This window comes from Mesocricetus auratus, unplaced genomic scaffold (genome assembly GCF_017639785.1).
Source record: "Mesocricetus auratus isolate SY011 unplaced genomic scaffold, BCM_Maur_2.0 Super-Scaffold_100006, whole genome shotgun sequence".
In the NCBI taxonomy this organism is placed as follows: domain Eukaryota; kingdom Metazoa; phylum Chordata; class Mammalia; order Rodentia; family Cricetidae; genus Mesocricetus; species Mesocricetus auratus.
Window position 1 is genome coordinate 100,765,844 of NW_024429190.1, and position 18,111 is coordinate 100,783,954.

The 18,111-nt window shown below is 42.0% G+C and overlaps 1 protein-coding gene across 4 annotated transcripts in view; it reads left to right on the forward strand.

The window, feature by feature from the left end:
• Positions 1–15,789, forward strand: part of Dnah12 (dynein axonemal heavy chain 12) — a 155,214-nt gene extending 139,425 nt beyond the window's left edge. For 3 of the 4 annotated variants that reach the window (XM_040747769.1, XM_040747772.1, XM_040747771.1), the window contains 8 exons: positions 1,967–2,200; positions 3,121–3,309; positions 4,646–4,749; positions 9,789–9,993; positions 10,612–10,749; positions 11,423–11,514; positions 13,510–13,577; positions 15,527–15,789. In XM_040747769.1, the coding sequence (XP_040603703.1) occupies positions 1,967–2,200; positions 3,121–3,309; positions 4,646–4,749; positions 9,789–9,993; positions 10,612–10,749; positions 11,423–11,514; positions 13,510–13,577; positions 15,527–15,717 (1,221 nt within the window). In that variant the 3' untranslated portion in view covers positions 15,718–15,789. The remainder of the gene's footprint in view (positions 1–1,966; positions 2,201–3,120; positions 3,310–4,645; positions 4,750–9,788; positions 9,994–10,611; positions 10,750–11,422; positions 11,515–13,509; positions 13,578–15,526) is intronic. The other variant, XM_040747773.1, reaches the window with a different exon arrangement.
• The last annotated feature ends 2,322 nt before the right edge of the window (positions 15,790–18,111 follow it).

Here is an 18,111-nt window from a genome sequence, read left to right on the forward strand (position 1 = left end):
CTCGTAATGGCAAGTACCTCTCTCCTCCAAAAAGCCGAAGCAGAACCTGACAGCTAAGTCGTTAAACAACAGGACGGCACTGGCTCCTTTCTTGTATGTGGTACAAATTTAACATACGTTCTCCAGGGGTCTCCTCCAGTTTGGGAGAGGGAACCCAGTTGAACATACATGTGTCCTCCCCCAGAGAGAAGGTGGGGAAACTTTTCCATACAGCACATGATTCATTCCCTCAAAGCATAACCTTTGCACTTCCTCAGTCCCCCTCTCAAATCTCTTGACATTTCTCTTCCTCCTGAAAACATGGGAGTCTGGAAAAAAGACTCAGCCCTTGTTTTGACTGGAAAAAGACTCAGCCCTTATGTTTTGACTGGGCTCTGGAGAACTTAAAAATATTTTCTCAACCATGTACCATTTTTTTCTATAATTCAGAGACAGACAGAACTCTCTCAATGAGTAACACACCATTGCAACACACACACACAGACACAAACACACACTCACAAACACACACTCACACACAAACACACACACTCACACACATGCACACACACGCGCACACACACTCACACACTCTCACACACTCACACACACATACACACACACGCACACACACTCACCCTGTATACTGGGAAAGTATAGGATCTAGAAGTGGAAGGAATAAACGTAAGCCTTCCATTCCTTCCCATTTCCCTCACTCTGTTTTGTTCTGCAAGGTCAATGGCAGACGTGTAAGACAGTGTGAAAGCCATGCACATCATAGCTTAACTATGATTATGAGGACACTCATGTACTGACACCATGTCAATGAAGACTGGAAAGCTGCCTCAGTGGTTAAAAGTACATACTGCTCTTGCAGAGGACCTGAGTTCAGGTCCCAGCACCCATGCTGGACAGTTCACAGCCATCTGTAATTTCAGCTCCAGGGGATCCAACGTCAATCTGGCTTGGGGAGCACCTACACTTTCACGTGCTCATACTACATACAGACCCACATATGTGCACATGATCACATGTGATTTTTATTACTATTTTAAAGAAAAAAGTATTCTGAGGGCCGGAGGATGGCTCAATGGAAAAGAGCACTTGATCTATTTAGCATCTGACATAGAATCTGCAGCACCTATGTGTGTGCCCATAACCCCAGCACTGGGGGAGACAGGCTGATCCCGGCTCACTGGCCAGACAGCTTAGCCAGAAAGAAAGAAAGAAAGAGAGAGAGAGAGAGAGAGAGAGAGAGAGAGAGAGAGAGAGAGAGAGAGAGAAAGAGAGGAAGAAAGAGAGAGAGAGAGGGAGGGAGGAAGGAAGGAAAGGAAAGAAAAGAAAAAAGAAAAGAGGTTTCTGGTTCACTGAGACCATGTTTCAAGTCAGTAAAGCAAAGACACAGAGGACACGCAGTATCCTGACCTGGGCTCCACAGTCACACACTGGAACACAGGCACGCCACACGTAAACAGTCAACATATGAGCAGGCACGGTCACTCACCCTTGTCATCCCAGCACTTTTTCCGCTGAATAGTACTCCATTGTGTGAATGTACCACATTTTCTCTATCCACTCTTCAGCTGAGGGGCATCTAGGTTGTTTCCAGGTTCTGGCTACTACAAATAATGCTGCTATGAACATAGTGGAACAGATGTCCTTGTTGTATGAATGGGCATCTTTTGGGTATATGCCTAAGAGTGGAGTTGCTGGGTCTTGTGGTAGGTTTATTCCCATTTTCCTGAGGAATCTCCATACTGATTTCCAAAGTGGCTGCACAAGTTTGCATTCCCACCAGCAATGGAGGAGTGTTCCCCTTTCTCCACATCCTCTCCAGCATAAACTGTCGTCGGTGTTTTTGATTTTAGCCACTTTAACAGGAGTGAGATGGTATCTCGGAGTTGTTTTGGTTTGCATTTTGTTTTGGTTTGCATTTCCCGGATGGCTAGGGATGCTGAGTACTTTCTCACTTTTGTCTCTGCTTCAGTTGTTTATAAATGAATATGACACAATCCCATTTGAAGCCATCTCGTACCTGACCGGGGAGTGTAACTACGGAGGGAGAGTGACAGATGACTGGGACAGACGCCTCCTGCTGACCATGCTGGCTGACTTCTATAACTCACAGATCATCGAAAACCCACACTACAAGTTTTCCCCCAGTGGAAACTATTACGCGCCTCCCAAAGGCACTTATGAGGACTACATTGAATTCATTAAGGTAAATGGTCTGAAAGGAGGGTAAGACAGGTTGTGTGTGTGTGTGTGTGTGTGTCTCTGTCTGTCTGTCTGTCTGTCTGAGTGTGTGTGTGAGAGTGTTTGAGAGTGGGGTGTGCCAGTGTGTGTGAGAGACAGTGTTGTGTGAGTATATGTGTGACAGTGTGTGTCTGTGAGAGTATGCATGTGAGTGTGTGTGTAAGAGTGTGTGCGTGTGAATGTGTGTGTTTAAGTGAATGATGAGTTGCACCCTCTAGTGGGCAAGTGTAGACAAGCAGGATGTTAATGAGCTTTCAGATGCGTTTTTTGCTGAGGTGATCACTGGGCGTCAGAGATCTGAAGCTTTTGATGTTTCTCTGGTTACTAGCTCTTTGTTGTTTGCACATCTACCTTATGAATTATTGCTTTGTATTAGGAAAATTAAACAAACAAACAAAAAACCCACCACTTTCTTCTGCCCTTGTGGCATTCTCTGGATGAAAGGCGTTTATGGGAGAAACAGCGTATATTAATGTTAATATTTTATATGAACGGGACTTTTGGGGAAAGGATTGAAAACTAAAAGAAACGGTTTACTTTGGGGTTTATAAAGCTATTTAAATACACTGATAAAACAAAGAAAAAGCTGTGAGAATGTGTCTAGGAAACACACGAGGGAAGCTAATGGAAGGTGCAGTTATCTTAGTAAACTCTGCAGGTTCACCCCGTACAGCTTTCTGTCTCTAGTGAAAACTCTCCTCTTCTTGGCACAACACGAGGGAAAACTTACAAATGTCCTGCCATTAGATCAGGGGAAGATGAAAACTCTAACCCTGTTGAGCCTTTAGCTCCGCAGTGATGGTTACGCTAAGGTGGTGTGCTTTGGAGTGGGGTACCCTGATCCCCAGTGAGTATATGACGCATGCTTGATCTGTTTTCCAATAGAAACTTCCATTTACTCAAGAACCTGAGATATTTGGATTACATGAAAATGTTGATATCTCCAAAGATCTTCAACAAACAAAAATTCTCTTTGAGTCCTTGCTCCTCACCCAGGGAGGCTCCAAACAGACAGGCTCCTCAGGAAGCACTGACCAGATCCTGTTAGAAATTACTGAAGACATCCTCAAACAGGTGACGCTTGGTTTAAAGCGTGGTGCTTGGGCTGCGTGGTCTCCATTTGTAGTAGAGACCCCATGAAGCTGGACTGTAACTCTTAGCAACATTCTTTTACTTCTCACACGCTAGTCCCCACATCTGCTGGGTGGAGAACACTTTCAGTTGTTATACGGTTTTTGAGTAAAACGCCTACTACATAACAAAGTTCTTAGTAACTATAGTTATGGATGAACTAATGTGCACATGATTTATTTCTAAATAAAAAGTAAAAAGACTTTTTTTAAAAAATGGAATGTTCTGAACTTGCTGGTTCAAGGAGAGCATGGTTTTCATCTATACCGTAGGAGATGTCCATCACAAGGAGGTAATCAGTGCTCAGCCGGCAACTGTGCACTCTCTTTCCATGGTGTAGCTCACTGCGCCGAGCCTGCTAGGAAATGTGGAATGGTGCTCTCCTATGTTTTCTTCCAGTGACTAAGGGAAACTTGAGCAGATTACGATCCTCAACAGCAATCTTTATAGTTCCCTTCTGATGCAACTACCGTGAATATGTCCATATTCCATGTCAGACTCCCTGGCATAGCAAAATCAGGTCCCTATCCCACTCGCCTCCAGGACCACTGCAGGGTCCTCCATAACCCTGGCTATGCCACCATGAGGGAGGTTAGCAGTCAGTCATGCCACCATGAGGGAGGTTAGCAGTCAGTCATGCCACCATGAGGGAGGTTAGCAGTCAGTCAGGCCACCATGAGGGAGGTTAGCAGTCAGTCAGGCCACCATGAGGGAGGTTAGCAGTCAGGCCACCATGAGGGAGTTAGCAGTCAGTCCCGGCCTCCAAGCCGCTGACTTTGCAGTATGGCAAACTGCTTCCATGGTTTAACTCAGTGGGGAAAGGCTGTTGGCTTTATGAATGCTGTCTCCAATAAGATTCACACGAAGGACTGGAAGATTTACTACGTATCTGGGGGAGTGCTGAGTCAAAGTCACTGGAGTGACAGCACTTAGATGCTTGGGACAGAAAGGGAGCTTGAGTCTCAGCTCAGGTATTCCCTAACTGGGAAACTCCCTTGCCACTTCAGGAGTATGAACTCCATACTATTTGATAGGAGGGTGAGTGATAATTGATTATAAGTGAACATAAAGCAGTTATGAAATTGTAAATACATTCTATCCATGGAAAACAAGACTCAGTTTGCAGAAGGAAACTGTAGAGGTTTTCAGAAATACAATGTCCTATCTGTAACATGGAAATAATGATGACCTGTGTGTTAGCTATTACTGGCAACAGAGCTGAATGAAACTCACTGTCTGTTCTGAGAGTAACTGTGACTCTTAATGTCTGTTCTCTCAGCTCCCAAATGATTTTGACATTGAAGCGGCACTACAGCGTTACCCTGTGCGGTATGAAGAGAGCATGAACACTGTGTTAGTGCAAGAAATGGAGCGATTTAACAAGTAAGTAAATCCCCAGGAGCCTGGGAAGCAACTGACCAAACTTGACAAAGTGATTTACTGGTATTGAATCTAAAATCTTCAAAAATTATCAAAATGTCCAATTTTATCTTTTAAGTGCCGTAGCCTCTTGTCCCAGAAGAGGATCTTTTATAATGTAAACATGATGATGAAAAGGAGGTCATTAATCATGTAACTTCTCATCTATCACTGTCCTCTTCACAAAGTAAAGATGGGGCTGAAGAGATGGCTCAGTGGTTATGAGCACCGACTGCTTTTCCAGTGGACCTAAGCTCCTGTGGTAGCCTCATCAGGCAGCTCAGAGCCACCTATGACTGCAGCTCCATGGTATTCGGCTCCCTCTTCTGGCCTCCTCTGGCAACTGCACTCATGCACATACCCATATACAGATACCCAAACATACACATCATTTTTTAAAATTATATTTAACTTTGTATACATGTTACTGTCTCTCCCCTCCTCCACCAATCCCCCTCAACTCTCCACTCCATCCCCCCTCTGCTCCCCAGGGAGGGTGAGACCTTCCATGGGAGTCTTCAAAGTCTGTCAAATCATCCCGGGCAGGGCCTAGGCCCTCCCCCATGTGTCCAGGCTGAGAGAGCATCCCTCCATGTGGAACAGGCTCCCAAAGTACACTTGTACACCAGGGATAAATGATGACCTACTATCTATCCGAGGTCCCAAAGATTGCCAAGGCCTCCTCTCTGACACCCAGGTTCAGAGGGTCTGGATCAGTTCCATGCTGGCCTCTCAGTCACCAGTCTGGGGTCCAATTTAAAATTTTTTAAGTTAAAGACAGAGTGAGCATGGATTGGGTCTATATGTCCTTTTACCAGTTCCTGTTGTTCAGCACGTGTTTCCTTTCTGTTTAAGTGCTGTGGCCCAGGTTAGCCATCAAACAGCCTTTAGACCTGACCTCGTTTATGGGTTGGTTGGTTGGTTGGTTGGTTGGTTGGTTGGTTGGTTGGTTGGTTGGTTGGTTGGTTGGTTTTAAGACAGAGCACAGCCTAAACTGGCCTCAAGCTTGCTATGTAGCTCAAACTGGCCTTGAACTCCTAACCCTGCTGCCTCCACCTCTGAAGGTGCTGAATTATAGGTGCGCTGTTGTCTAGTTCCCTTTTCTTACTGAAGTTCATTAGGTACCACATGATAAACAAGTTATTTGCTCTGAGTTTTATTGAATTTTTTACAATTCAATACTGGATCAAGAAAGAGAAATTTGGTTTTGTTATGAGTTTTCTGTAATATTTCCATGTTTGTTTTCTAGATTTATTGATATAGTAAACTATATTAAAATACCATGTTGCTTTATTTAACTCTGTTTTTTGGGGGGAGGGGTGTAATTTGTTTGCTTGCTTATCTCTTTGTTGTGCTGAAGACTGAAACCTAGAAACTCATATGAACCAGGCAGATGCACTACCACTGAGCCACATCTCCAACCACAACTCAGTATTTCTTCTACAAATGCTACAATTATACACATACATATATACACTAGTATTCAGTCTCTCAGCTAGTATGATTTCTTTATTCACTACAAGTATATTTACGGCATATTCAGCAGTGGGGCCTAAGTAGAAAACAGTGTTTGAAAGTGTATAAATCAATACATAATTTATACTTTGATATGGGGTTTCCCATTTTAGTCATTACACAATAATTTTTCGTTTTGTGGAACAGGTTCTTGATATATAGTACAGACTGTCCTTGATATACAGTAAGACTGCCCTTGATATATAGTACAGACTGCCCTTGATATATATCTATAGTACAGACTGTCCTTGATATATATATATAGTACAGACTGTCTTTGATGTATCTATAGTACAGACTATCCTTGATTTATAGTACAGACTATTCTTGATATACAGTACAGACTGTCCTTGATATACAGTACAGACTGTCCTTGATATACAGTACAGACTGTCCTTGATATATAGTACAGACTGCCCTTGATATATATCTATAGTACAGACTGTCCTTGATATATATATAGTACAGACTGTCTTTGATATATCTATAGTACAGACTATCCTTGATTTATAGTACAGACTGTTCTTGATATACAGTACAGACTGCCCTTGATATACATATATATATATAGTACAGACTGTCCTTGATATATAGTACAGACTGTCTTTGATATATCTATAGTACAGACTATCCTTGATATATAGTACAGACTGCCCTTGATATATATATATATAGTACAGACTGTCCTTGATATATATATATATATAGTACAGACTGTCCTTGATATATATATATATATATAGTACAGACTGTCCTTGATATATATATAGTACAGACTGTCCTTGATATATATATATATATATATAGTACAGACTGTCCTTGATATACAGTACAGACTGTCCTTGATATACAGTACAGACTGTCCTTGATATACAGTACAGACTGTCCTTGATATATAGTACAGACTGTCCTTGATATACAGTACAGACTGTCCTTGATATACAGTACAGACTGTCCTTGATATATAGTACAGACTGCCCTTGATATATAGTACAGACTGCCCTTGATATATATCTATAGTACAGACTTCTTTGATATATATATATACAGTACAGACTGTCCTTGATATATAGTACAGACTGTCCTTGATATACAGTACAGACTGTCCTTGATATACAGTACAGACTGACCTTGAGCTGACTATTTAGCCCAAGCTGGCCTCAAGTGCAAAGAGACTGTCTCAGTCACTGAAGTTCCAGGATTACAGGTCTATGCCACCTTGTCCTGCTTGCATAGCACCTTTTTTTCAACTTTTTTCCGTATATTATTTGCCTATTATTTTTCCTTGGGTGATTCTTTGCTTGAATGAATTGGGTCCTCCAAAAATGGTCCATAAATCCAAATAAACCCTTATAAAAGTTCAAATGTCATGTCTCATAACTATAGGAAAAACAATTTTAGGATTCACATAATTCATGAAGAATCAGAAAGTATCTCAAATATCTAATGCAGTTATTAACAAAAAGAGCTACCTAAACCCAAAGAATGCTATCAAAGGTGGTACCTGAGACAGCATTAGCAAATGGAACAGAAGAGAGCTCAGAGAACACTTATCATCAGTTGATGTCTGAGAGTGGCGCCGGCTATGCACAGTGGAGGAGCAGCAGTCTCCTCATAAGTGGTGCTGGGGAAACTGGATGTGCACAGGCAAAAGAATGAAGTGGGACCTTACGTCAGCCCACGTACCATGCCAACTCAAAATAGGTAAGACTGAACCAAACCCTGAAAGTGCTGGGCAGGGTTCAGGGATAGACTGCGTGCCTAACATGCAGAGTCCTGAGCCCAGTCACCAATACCAAACAAGCCTGAGACTGTAAAACTACTGAGAGACAGCATGGAGGAAAACTATATAACTGTAGACTCCACAGAGGTTTTTTTTTCCCCCTTTAAGATCTGACCCTCAAAGGCAAAGACAGACAAACATAATTACCTCAAAATACAAAGATTCTTTATATCAAAGGAAGCAATAATGTATAAAATATATAAGGAATTCACAGCTGGACAGTGGTGGCACACACCTGTAATTCCAGCACTTGGGAAGCAGAGGCAGGCGGATCTCTGTGAGTTTGAGGCCAGCCTGGTCTACAGAGCAAGTTCCAGCACAGCCGAGACTATTAAAAAGAGAAAGAAACCCATACACACACACACACATATATATATATATATATATCAGAAATTCACACAACCCTGAAATGGAACAAATATTCTGATTAATCAATGGGCAAGAGACTTGAACACACATTCTCACACAAGATATCCAAAGGTCAAGTATTAGAAGAAAGGCCAGTGCCAGCACCTATAAGAGATACAAATGAAAATCATAAGATCCATCCCTCACTCTCATGGAAACAGCCAGTGGAAATGTGAAAATAGTATGGAGGGTCATCAGAAAGCAAAAACAAAATTAACATACCACCCAGGAGTCTCATTTTTAGTATTTACCCAAAGATTTTTCAATCAATATGTCAAAAAGATACCTCTATTCCTATGCTTAATACATCACTGTTCACAATAACCATGATACAGAATCAACTTGTAATTCGTCAAAAAATAAAGGAAATGTGTTTACACCACACAGCAAATAGTATTTATTCCTAAAAAGTAAAGAATTCTGTCATTTGTGACAACATTGATGGAATTGAAATATTTCCTAAGTGAAATGAGTCAAACCTAGAAAGACAAATGCTGTGTGTTCTCATTTTTGTGGACAGCAACTAATCTTCTATGACAAAGAGTGGAATAGCAATTACCAGAGCCTGGGAAATAGGAGAATTGGAAGATGGTGGTCAAGGTGTGCAAAGTCTCAGCTAGACAGAAAGAAAAGGTGTGATTTGTTAAGTCAGTCACACAGCATGCACAATACAGTTAATAATTTTGTACATGTTATATCTTAATACCATAAAATGTAAATTTCCAATGTTCTCATGACATAAAATATGAAATATTTGCAATGACATGTTAAATGACTTTAACATGACTTTCCAATTGTATTGAAAATTATAACACCACCTTATAGTCCATAAACATGCACAATTATAATTTACCAACATATAATTTTTAAAGTTATCTAGGTCCTGAGCAATAATAGCCAGAAAAGTGTTTGATATCATTCAATATCAGTATCACATAATAGTAAATTGATGTGCTACTGGTTTATTCTGTATTTCAAAATAGTATGCCACTTGTAGTGGCGCACACCTTTAATCCCAGCACTCAGGAAGCAGAGGCAGGGGGACCTCTGTGAGTTCAAGGCCAGCCTAGTCTACATCATCAATTCCAGGTCATCCAGAACTACATAGTAAGACCCTGTCTCCAAAAAGAAAAGATGGCTAAGATGAAAAATGCTCATTCAAATGGCACCTACAGTTACCTCACACACTACCTATCAAGTGGGCATAGCCATGCTTTGGGAAACACTGCCATAAAGCCGTGGCTATTTCCTGTTGTCTCTTCTTGTGCGGATTATAACACAGTTTCTTTCATTGCAGTTTAATCAGAACTATACGTAACACTCTACAGGACCTTAAAAAGGCTATTAAAGGTGTGGTTGTAATGGACTCTGCATTGGAAGCACTTTCAGGCAGCTTGCTTATTGGGAAGGTTCCAGAAATGTGGGCGGAACGATCATACCCAAGTCTGAAGCCCCTTGCAAGTTACATCACAGATTTCCTAGCCCGGCTGAGCTTTTTACAGGTAAAATATTATTGATAGATAGATGGGTAGGTGGGTGGGTGGGATAGGTAATTTTATATTTAATGTGTATTATTCAAATAAAAACATATTCACTCAAATACTGTCAAAAATTACCATACAGCACAATATATATTTGTCATTAAGTTTCAAGGACATTGCTCAGACATTGAGTAGGCGGGAGCAGGAAGACCGTGCACACGGGGCAGAAAGAAGGCTGAGAATCCCCGTCCATAGGGGGCAGTGCACACGCAAACCAGGGCATTACCTGGGCTCAAGATCTGGAATGGCATGAGTTACCGCATTAGTTAAAGGTTAGAATATCTAAAGATGGCGACTCTTCATTGGGCTAAAGAGCATAATGAGTACTCACAACTACAGTTGGCCTTTACAGTTGGCTCTTTCAAGTTAAATTTACTTAAATCAATGCTGAAACCATTTTTGAATTTCCAAGAATAACTGGGGGGGGGGGGCAAAAAAGGAAAGAGGGAGAATGCATTGGTATCAGGGAAAGTCTTCTGATGGACAGCGGGGGCAACACACATGAAAATCAGAATCAGGAATTGTATGTGCAGTGGCATTTTGTAAAAACAGACATAATGTATCTTGTTTTCCTTGTAGGAATGGTTCAGTTTTGGAAAACCCAGTGTGTTTTGGATCTCCGGTTTCTTTTTCACCCAAGCTTTTTTAACTGGAGCTATGCAGAATTATGCCAGAAAATACACCATCCCTATTGATTTACTAGGCTACGAATTTGAGGTACAAAAGGTCACTCCTTTAACTCAGTCAGCAGTATGATACTAAATTAGTCATATGTCTAAGCAAGAAGAATATGCAAAATTTACATATTAATGTCCAATATAACCAAATTATTTTTCTATTCTATGTGTTCTATCAAGTATATAGTTCTTGTCTTACTATATTTAGGACTTTTGTAATGGGGTATAAATAACGCAGTATTGTTCTTATGTTTAAAAAATTAATGTGATAAAATGCTTCAAAATACCTATCCAAAGCTGGGTAGATAGTTGAGTTAGCAAACTGCTTACCACACAAGCCTGGGAACCTGAGTTCTCCCTCTAGAACCCATGGAAAACTGCTGGTCAGATGACACACATTTGTGATCACAGTGCTGTAGAGGTGACCAGGGTTCACTGGCCAACAAACCAAGGTAGATGCCTCCTGAAGAATAACACCCAAGGTTGACCTCTGCCTCCACACACCCACTCATATACACGCTCATATGCCTGCACACATGCTCACGTGCTCGCACACACAGCAACTGTATAATACTGTATGTTTTTAGATATTATGGCTGAAAATTTTCATAGTCTAACCGGTTTTTTAATGTATCCTGACAGTTCAGCCAGAGTTTTCTTCATGAGATGAAGGTGTGTGGTGAACAATATTAATAGTGTGGGTCTCTCTTCAGGTGATTTCTTTTCATGCCTCTGACACTCCACCAGAAGATGGTGTTTACATTCATGGGTTATATCTTGATGGAGCACGCTGGGACAGGATCAGGTTAGTACTTTAAATATAAACCCTCTGCCAGCATAGATGAATCATAGATATGATAGGTGGCCTCCTGTCTCCTGTCGGACCAAAGGATCTCTCCTGTGAGATCCTTTCAGAGTGCTTTCAGAGATGCTTTCAGAGTGCTTACACAAGTCATTGCTCAGGCTAGGACAATTGATGGGTGATTATTTTTAAGTCCTAACAATTTCAGCTAATATTCTAGTGATCTCATTAATAGAAAAGTTAGCTGAAATTATTTTCCAGCTTATGGTTGATAACTGCTCCCTTCTATCTTGTAATGTGTAGGACTGAATCAACTTTAAACAATTGACAGTTTAGTTAAGCTCCCATTAAGTGACTGGAAATTTTCTGCTTACATTTGAGTGTGTGTGTGTCTGTCTGTCTGTCTCACTGTGTATGTATGTGTGTATGAGTGTGTGTGTATATATATATGTGTGTGTGTATATGAGTGTGTGTGACTGTGTATATATGTGTGTATGAGTGTGTGTGAGTGTGTGTGTCTATCTGACTGTGTATGTATGTGTGTATGAGTGTGTGTGTATGACTGTGTATGTGTGTGTGTGTGTGTACAGAGAGATTTCCAACTTTGTTCTTAGAAACAGAGAGGAAACTATTAAGCTTTTCCTGGTTTACAGTAGGTAGGGGTGAGAAAAGGCAGAGCATTTCCCTTAGAGCCCTGGTCCTCAACAATTCATTAACCTGAACAATCTATTGTTCCGGTTGGACTTTGCTCGAAAGTCTGTGGGAAATGAGGCAGGAAAAATCACTGAAGAGGAAGAAATGTGATACTGCTACAGAGGTAATTTCAAGACGTGTTAATGAAGAGACCCACGCTGCTCCCTGGCCTCTGTGGGCTTGTAGTCATATCATAACGCAAAATGTATTCAGTCCAACTTCAAAAGTCCCCATAGTCTATCACCGCCTCAACACTGTTTAAAATTCCAAAGTTCAAAGTTTCTTCTGAGACTCATGGCAATCTCTTAACTTTAGTCCCCTGTAAACTACTGAGTTATATTCCCCACAAAAGTATAGTCCAGAGCTGGGTGTTGGTGGCGCACACAGGAGGCAGAGGCAGGTAGATTTCTAGGAGTTCTCGGCCAGCCTGGTCTACAGAGGGAGTTCCAGGACAGGCTCCAAAGCTACAGAGAAACTCTGTCTTAAAAAACAAAAACAAAACAAAAAAAGTGTATTCCAGACTGGCCTTGAATTCCTTACCCCTCCCTCCCCCTGACCCCACCCTGCCCTCTTCTAAGCATTGTCCTGCTGGTGTGTACCACCGTGACAGGTTTCACCCCTCATCGGTTTGCTGCCATTTTTCTTTGCCTTCTTAAATTATTTAATTTCCTTCCTTCCTACCCCCCCCAAATGCAGCATACTAAAAAGAAAACATTCTCTAGAGAGGCAGACCTACTTTTTTACTTTAGGTTATCTAATATTTTTATCTTGCTTATCAAAGTCTCAGTTTGTAGCCAAGAGTGAACTTGGCCTCATAGTAGCCATCCTGGCTTAGCCTCTGTGGTGCTGAACTTACAGGGATGAGTCACCATGCCCAACTTACACTTGAATCTGGACCCTGTCAGGGTCTGTAAGAGGTTATTCAGAGTCTTGGAGCCTCCACGCTGTCTGTGGACCAGGCATGGGCATGATCGCTCTGAGGGCGGAGCGTGGTAGGGCAGTGTCTGTTTAGTGAGCAATGCTAACCATTGACAGATTCGATATTTGTTCTCTGCTTTGCACCTTGGATTTCCATCATCTTCCTGTGTTTCTCTTGTCTCTCTATTGCCTTATCCTCCTCCCTTTCCTCTCCTCCTGTCCATTCTCCTCCTCCTTTCCTCCTTCCCATTCTTCTCTCTCCCTTTTGTCTATAAATCTGATGTTTTGCTGTATTTATTCCTTGTCCTCTCTCATATTGAAGACCAAAACTGGAATTTTGTTCTAACGAGAAAATAAGTAATAATATCCATCAATGTCTCTTTGCAGTGGATTGCTTGCTGAACAACATCCCAAACTTTTGTTTGACCTGATGCCCATCATATGGATAAAACCAAGTAAATACATAACAGAATATGTTAGAGTTTTACAGAGAATAATTATTCCCATGAATAATTTTTGCTCAAAACTTTTAGGTTTTAATTCGTTTGTGATTTATACCAGATGGAATGTCTGTGCTGCAAATATGTTGGGGCATTTACACTATTGTGGGATCATCCCTCTGCTTCTGTATGCTAATATTAGCTTATATGAGCTGATATGGTTTTAAGGGCCAGAGAGATGGCTCAGCAGGGAAGAGTCCCTGCTGTTCTTCCAGAGGATTCAAATTCAGTTCCCAGCACCCACGTTTGTCAACTGGTAACTCCAGCTCCACATGATTTGATACCCTCTTCTGGCCTCAGCAGGCACCAGCTCAAACATGTTACACACGCCGACATAAACACATGACACATAAATTAAAAAATAACCACCTTGTTAAGTTACCATTTGCTTATTCCATCCTTGCGCTTCCCTGATGGATCTCATGCTGCAACACTCTCTCTCCCCTCCCCCACTTTGGCTGAGTGCTTCTGCTAATTGTGCAGCGTGCATGGGGCTTTGTGCAGACTGCACCAGCACCCAGCATTTTCTCCTCTAAAAGACCCATAAGCCTAGGAGCCAATCGGGAGACCTAAGGTCCATGTAGAAACCATGTGGGGAGAGGTCTACCTAGCCCTTGATGGAGCTACCTTCCTCTTTCTGCCATCATCATGTTTTCTAAAAGTAAACTAATAACAGCAATAATGAGGCTCATTCATTTTTCTACCTTTTTACAAATAATTTTTAGTTTTACTTTTCTGAAGTGCTTATGATCAAACCTAGAGCCTTACATATACTAGGCAAGTGTCCTACTCCTGAGTTACACCCCAGCCCCAGTTTTCTTAGTCTTAAATAACAATGGAGGAACATATTCACAAATTACCTAAAGTCACCACCCAAGCTATCAAATGCTTCCCTATCAATGTGATTCAACTATGACAAGAGTGGCTTTCATTTAGAAAAACTCCTCTAGTAACTGCACATAGATCACTGTGCGAGTTGACAGGAATTGGTATGCTCTCCTTATTGATATCCTGCTAAAAACAAGTAGGAGCGCCAGCCTCTTCTGATTGGTATGTTAGAGCTGGCTGGCGGCAGTGCCAGCTCCCACCTGCGGGCACACTACAATTCTTGGGATTTGCTTCACTTGTAATTCAGAATGTCAAGTGCAGTTCTAATGAGTTATATTAGAGTTCTAAGCAGTTTCTCCCAAATCTCCTCTCACACCCACTATCTTGTCTTCTTTCTCCTTCCTTCCCATATCCTCTGGAGATTTTTCATGCCTTCGCAGAGATAAAAACTGTTTCCTAAGATTTATTTTTATGGGCTGAAGAGATAGCTCAGTAGTTAGGAGCACTTGCTTCTCTTCCAGAGGACCCAAGTTGCCTTCCCTACACCCATGCTGGGGGGCGTACAAGTGCCTGTAACTCCATTTCCAGGGGACCCAGAGTCCTCTCTGGACTCTGTAGGGAATTGAACTCATGTTCACATACTCCATCCACACCCAAAGATATGCACATGTATGCACAGAATTATTTTAAAGAGTTTAGATTTATGTGTTTGTGTGTTCAGGTGCCTATGGAGGCCAGAAGAGGACATCAGATCTCCTATATCTAGAGTTACAAAAGGTTGTAAGCTGCTGGGTGTAGGTTCTAGAAACTGAACTGGATACAGCAGCCGGTGCTCTTAACTACTGAGTCATCTCTCCTGTCCCAAAGAGCAAAACTTTACAGTCAACTCTTGATTTATTGAACCATTGAGGTGTTTGCCTTGATATGCCTACTGTTTAAATAAAAAACAACTAAACCTTTCAAATATCAGACTCAAGATCTTGGCCATTCTGTTATAAAGTAAGCAATTGTTCTTTTAGAAATAGTGGCTGTTTAATCTTTATTTAACAGATATATCTCTTTTTTTCTTTTTCAAGATGAAAAGCTTAAGATTGTGAAGTCCAATGCCTATCTCTGTCCCCTCTACAAGACAAGCGAACGTAAAGGGACTCTTTCCACTACAGGACACTCTACCAACTTTGTCATTGCAATGTTGTTAAAAACGGACTACCCTGTTCAACACTGGATCAAGCGTGGTGTGGCTATGCTCTGTCAGTTGGATAACTAAACTGAACAAATTTAGAAAATACCTCATACTTTTTTAATTTTCACTTACTTAAAATAAATCCCAAACTGAGAATTGTGGTGTCATTCCTTGAACGGGTCTTTGCCCATTCTGCCTGATGCTCCACCGCTGATTAGAAAAGTTCTCTAACCAGATCCCTTTGAGTTCGGCTAGACACCTTCAGAGAAACTGGGAGGCAAAGCGTTACCGGAAAGCATGTGGAAGGCTCTGCAGATTTTATCTAGTTTCTTAAAGTTTGATACAAACACAGAAAGATTTGGACAACTAGATGGATATGATTTAATTTATATTAGAAAGTATTTCTTCCACTAATGTTGTCCTTTGTTCAGCTCCAGTACTTCTCAGCTACCTGAAACCATTATGCATGAACATTTTAAATACTTAAAAGCACAGTAAGGAAAATACTAAGACAAAGAGCCATGGCCTGCATCGCATACTTCTAAAAAGTTAGTCCAAAATCTCCACGCACTCTTGTAACAGGAGGTGAAGGGAGACGGTGAAGCTTCCGCTCAGTGCCAGCTTCCGCTCAGTGCCAGCTTCCATGTCCCCCTTGGCATTTCATCTTTCAATGGAAATACCAAGTGTCCCCTTCATTTTAAGTTTTTATTTTGTTTTGTTACTAGTCTTAGTATTATCAATGTGTGTGTGGAGCAGGAGAGAGAGGTGTGCATGCCTCTTGCAGTGCGTGTGTGGGGATCAGAGAAGAACTCTCAGGTCATGGGGTTTGCACACCAAGCCATCTTGCTGACTCTGTCTCCCCTTTGTTATTTTCAATGCTTGATATTCTTTTTACTTAGTGAGCATTGATAACATTAATATAAACTGAGGATTTATAAGCATTTCAACAAAACAAAAAGTTTAGTCAAAACTGCATTATGCGTGGATCTGGGGAGATCACTTAGTTGGTAAAGCGCTTGCCATTCAGGCATGAGAGCCTGGTTCGGTGCTCAGAGCCCAAGTGCAAAATCAAGATGTGGTAGCAGAGAGAGGACTCAGCAGTTTAATTACCATCCTGTTCCTGCAGACCGCCTGAGATCAGCTCCCAGCACCCTATGGAGCGGCTCCAACTGCCCTTAACTCCAACTCCAAGGGATCCAACGCCCCCTTCTGCTTGTGCAGGAGCTGCACTCACGTGCAGAAGCCGACACTCAGAAGGACACACACGCACACAATTTTTTAAAATTTCAAGTTGTTAAAGAGCTGAATGTAGTGACATGCACTTTGTAATTCCAGGACTGAGAAGGTGGAGACAGGCAGACCCCTACCACTTGCTGGCCAGCCTGCCTAGTTAGCAGGCCCTAGGTCTCGGTAAAAGAGACTGTCTCGAAAACAAGGTAGCCGGGCGGTGGTGGCACACGCCTTTGATCCCAGTACTTGGGAGGCAGAGGCAGGTGGACCTCTGTGAGTTGGAGGCCAGGCTGGTCTACAAAGTGAGTTCTAGAACAGTCAGGGCTGCTACACAGAGAAACATTATCTCAAAACAAAAATAAAACAAAACAAAACAAAAAACCAGGTAGCTGGAAAGATGGCTCAGTGGTTGAGAGTACTTAATGCTCTTGTAGAGGACCTGGGCTCAGTTCTCAGTGCCCACATCAGGTGGCTCACAACCACCTGTAACTGCAGTCCCAGGGGATCCAACGCCCTCTTCAGCCTCCAAGGGCACCCACATACACAGGGACACACACAAACAAACATGAAAGTACACACGCATGCACAGAATAATCTTTTTAAAAGCTGGGTGCCTTCTGAGAAATAATAACTTGAGGTTGATCTGTCAGAACGCATGTACACACGTGTGAACAACACCTGAACACGCACACAGATTTACAAATAAGTTCTGTAACGTAATCCCTTCCTTGGGATTCCAAGGTTCTGAAGGCTGCAGCTCCACAGCCCAGAGAATACGTAGGTGTGGGCACACAGGGACTCTGGAACAGTTATCCTTTTGCCGGCGCGGGGGATTTAACCGTGCATCTCGTGCGTGCTGCTCAGGTGCTCTGCCATGGAGCCATGGCTCCAGCCCCCGTTTTTCCTTTGCGTTTTGAGACAGGGTCTCAGTTGCCCAGGCTAACTCTGCACTCACTCTGTAGTCCACGCAGAACTTGAACATGGGGTCTTCCCGCCTCAGCTTCCCAATAGCTACTCGGATCCCCAGTTAAGTCACTTTTGATAATGCCAGCAGAGCAAATTTGCTGCCTCCTCTGAAGTAGGAAATTCTGGTCTCTCGTGGCTCTGTGCCTGAGTCTTAAATTTTTTTCATAGCCAACCTTCTACAAGTACATTATATCTCCCAAATCAGATGAAATCTTTTAAATCTGATTAATCTAGCAGTGAGGAAAAGAGGTCATGTTTCCAAACAGCACAAACCCACATGTG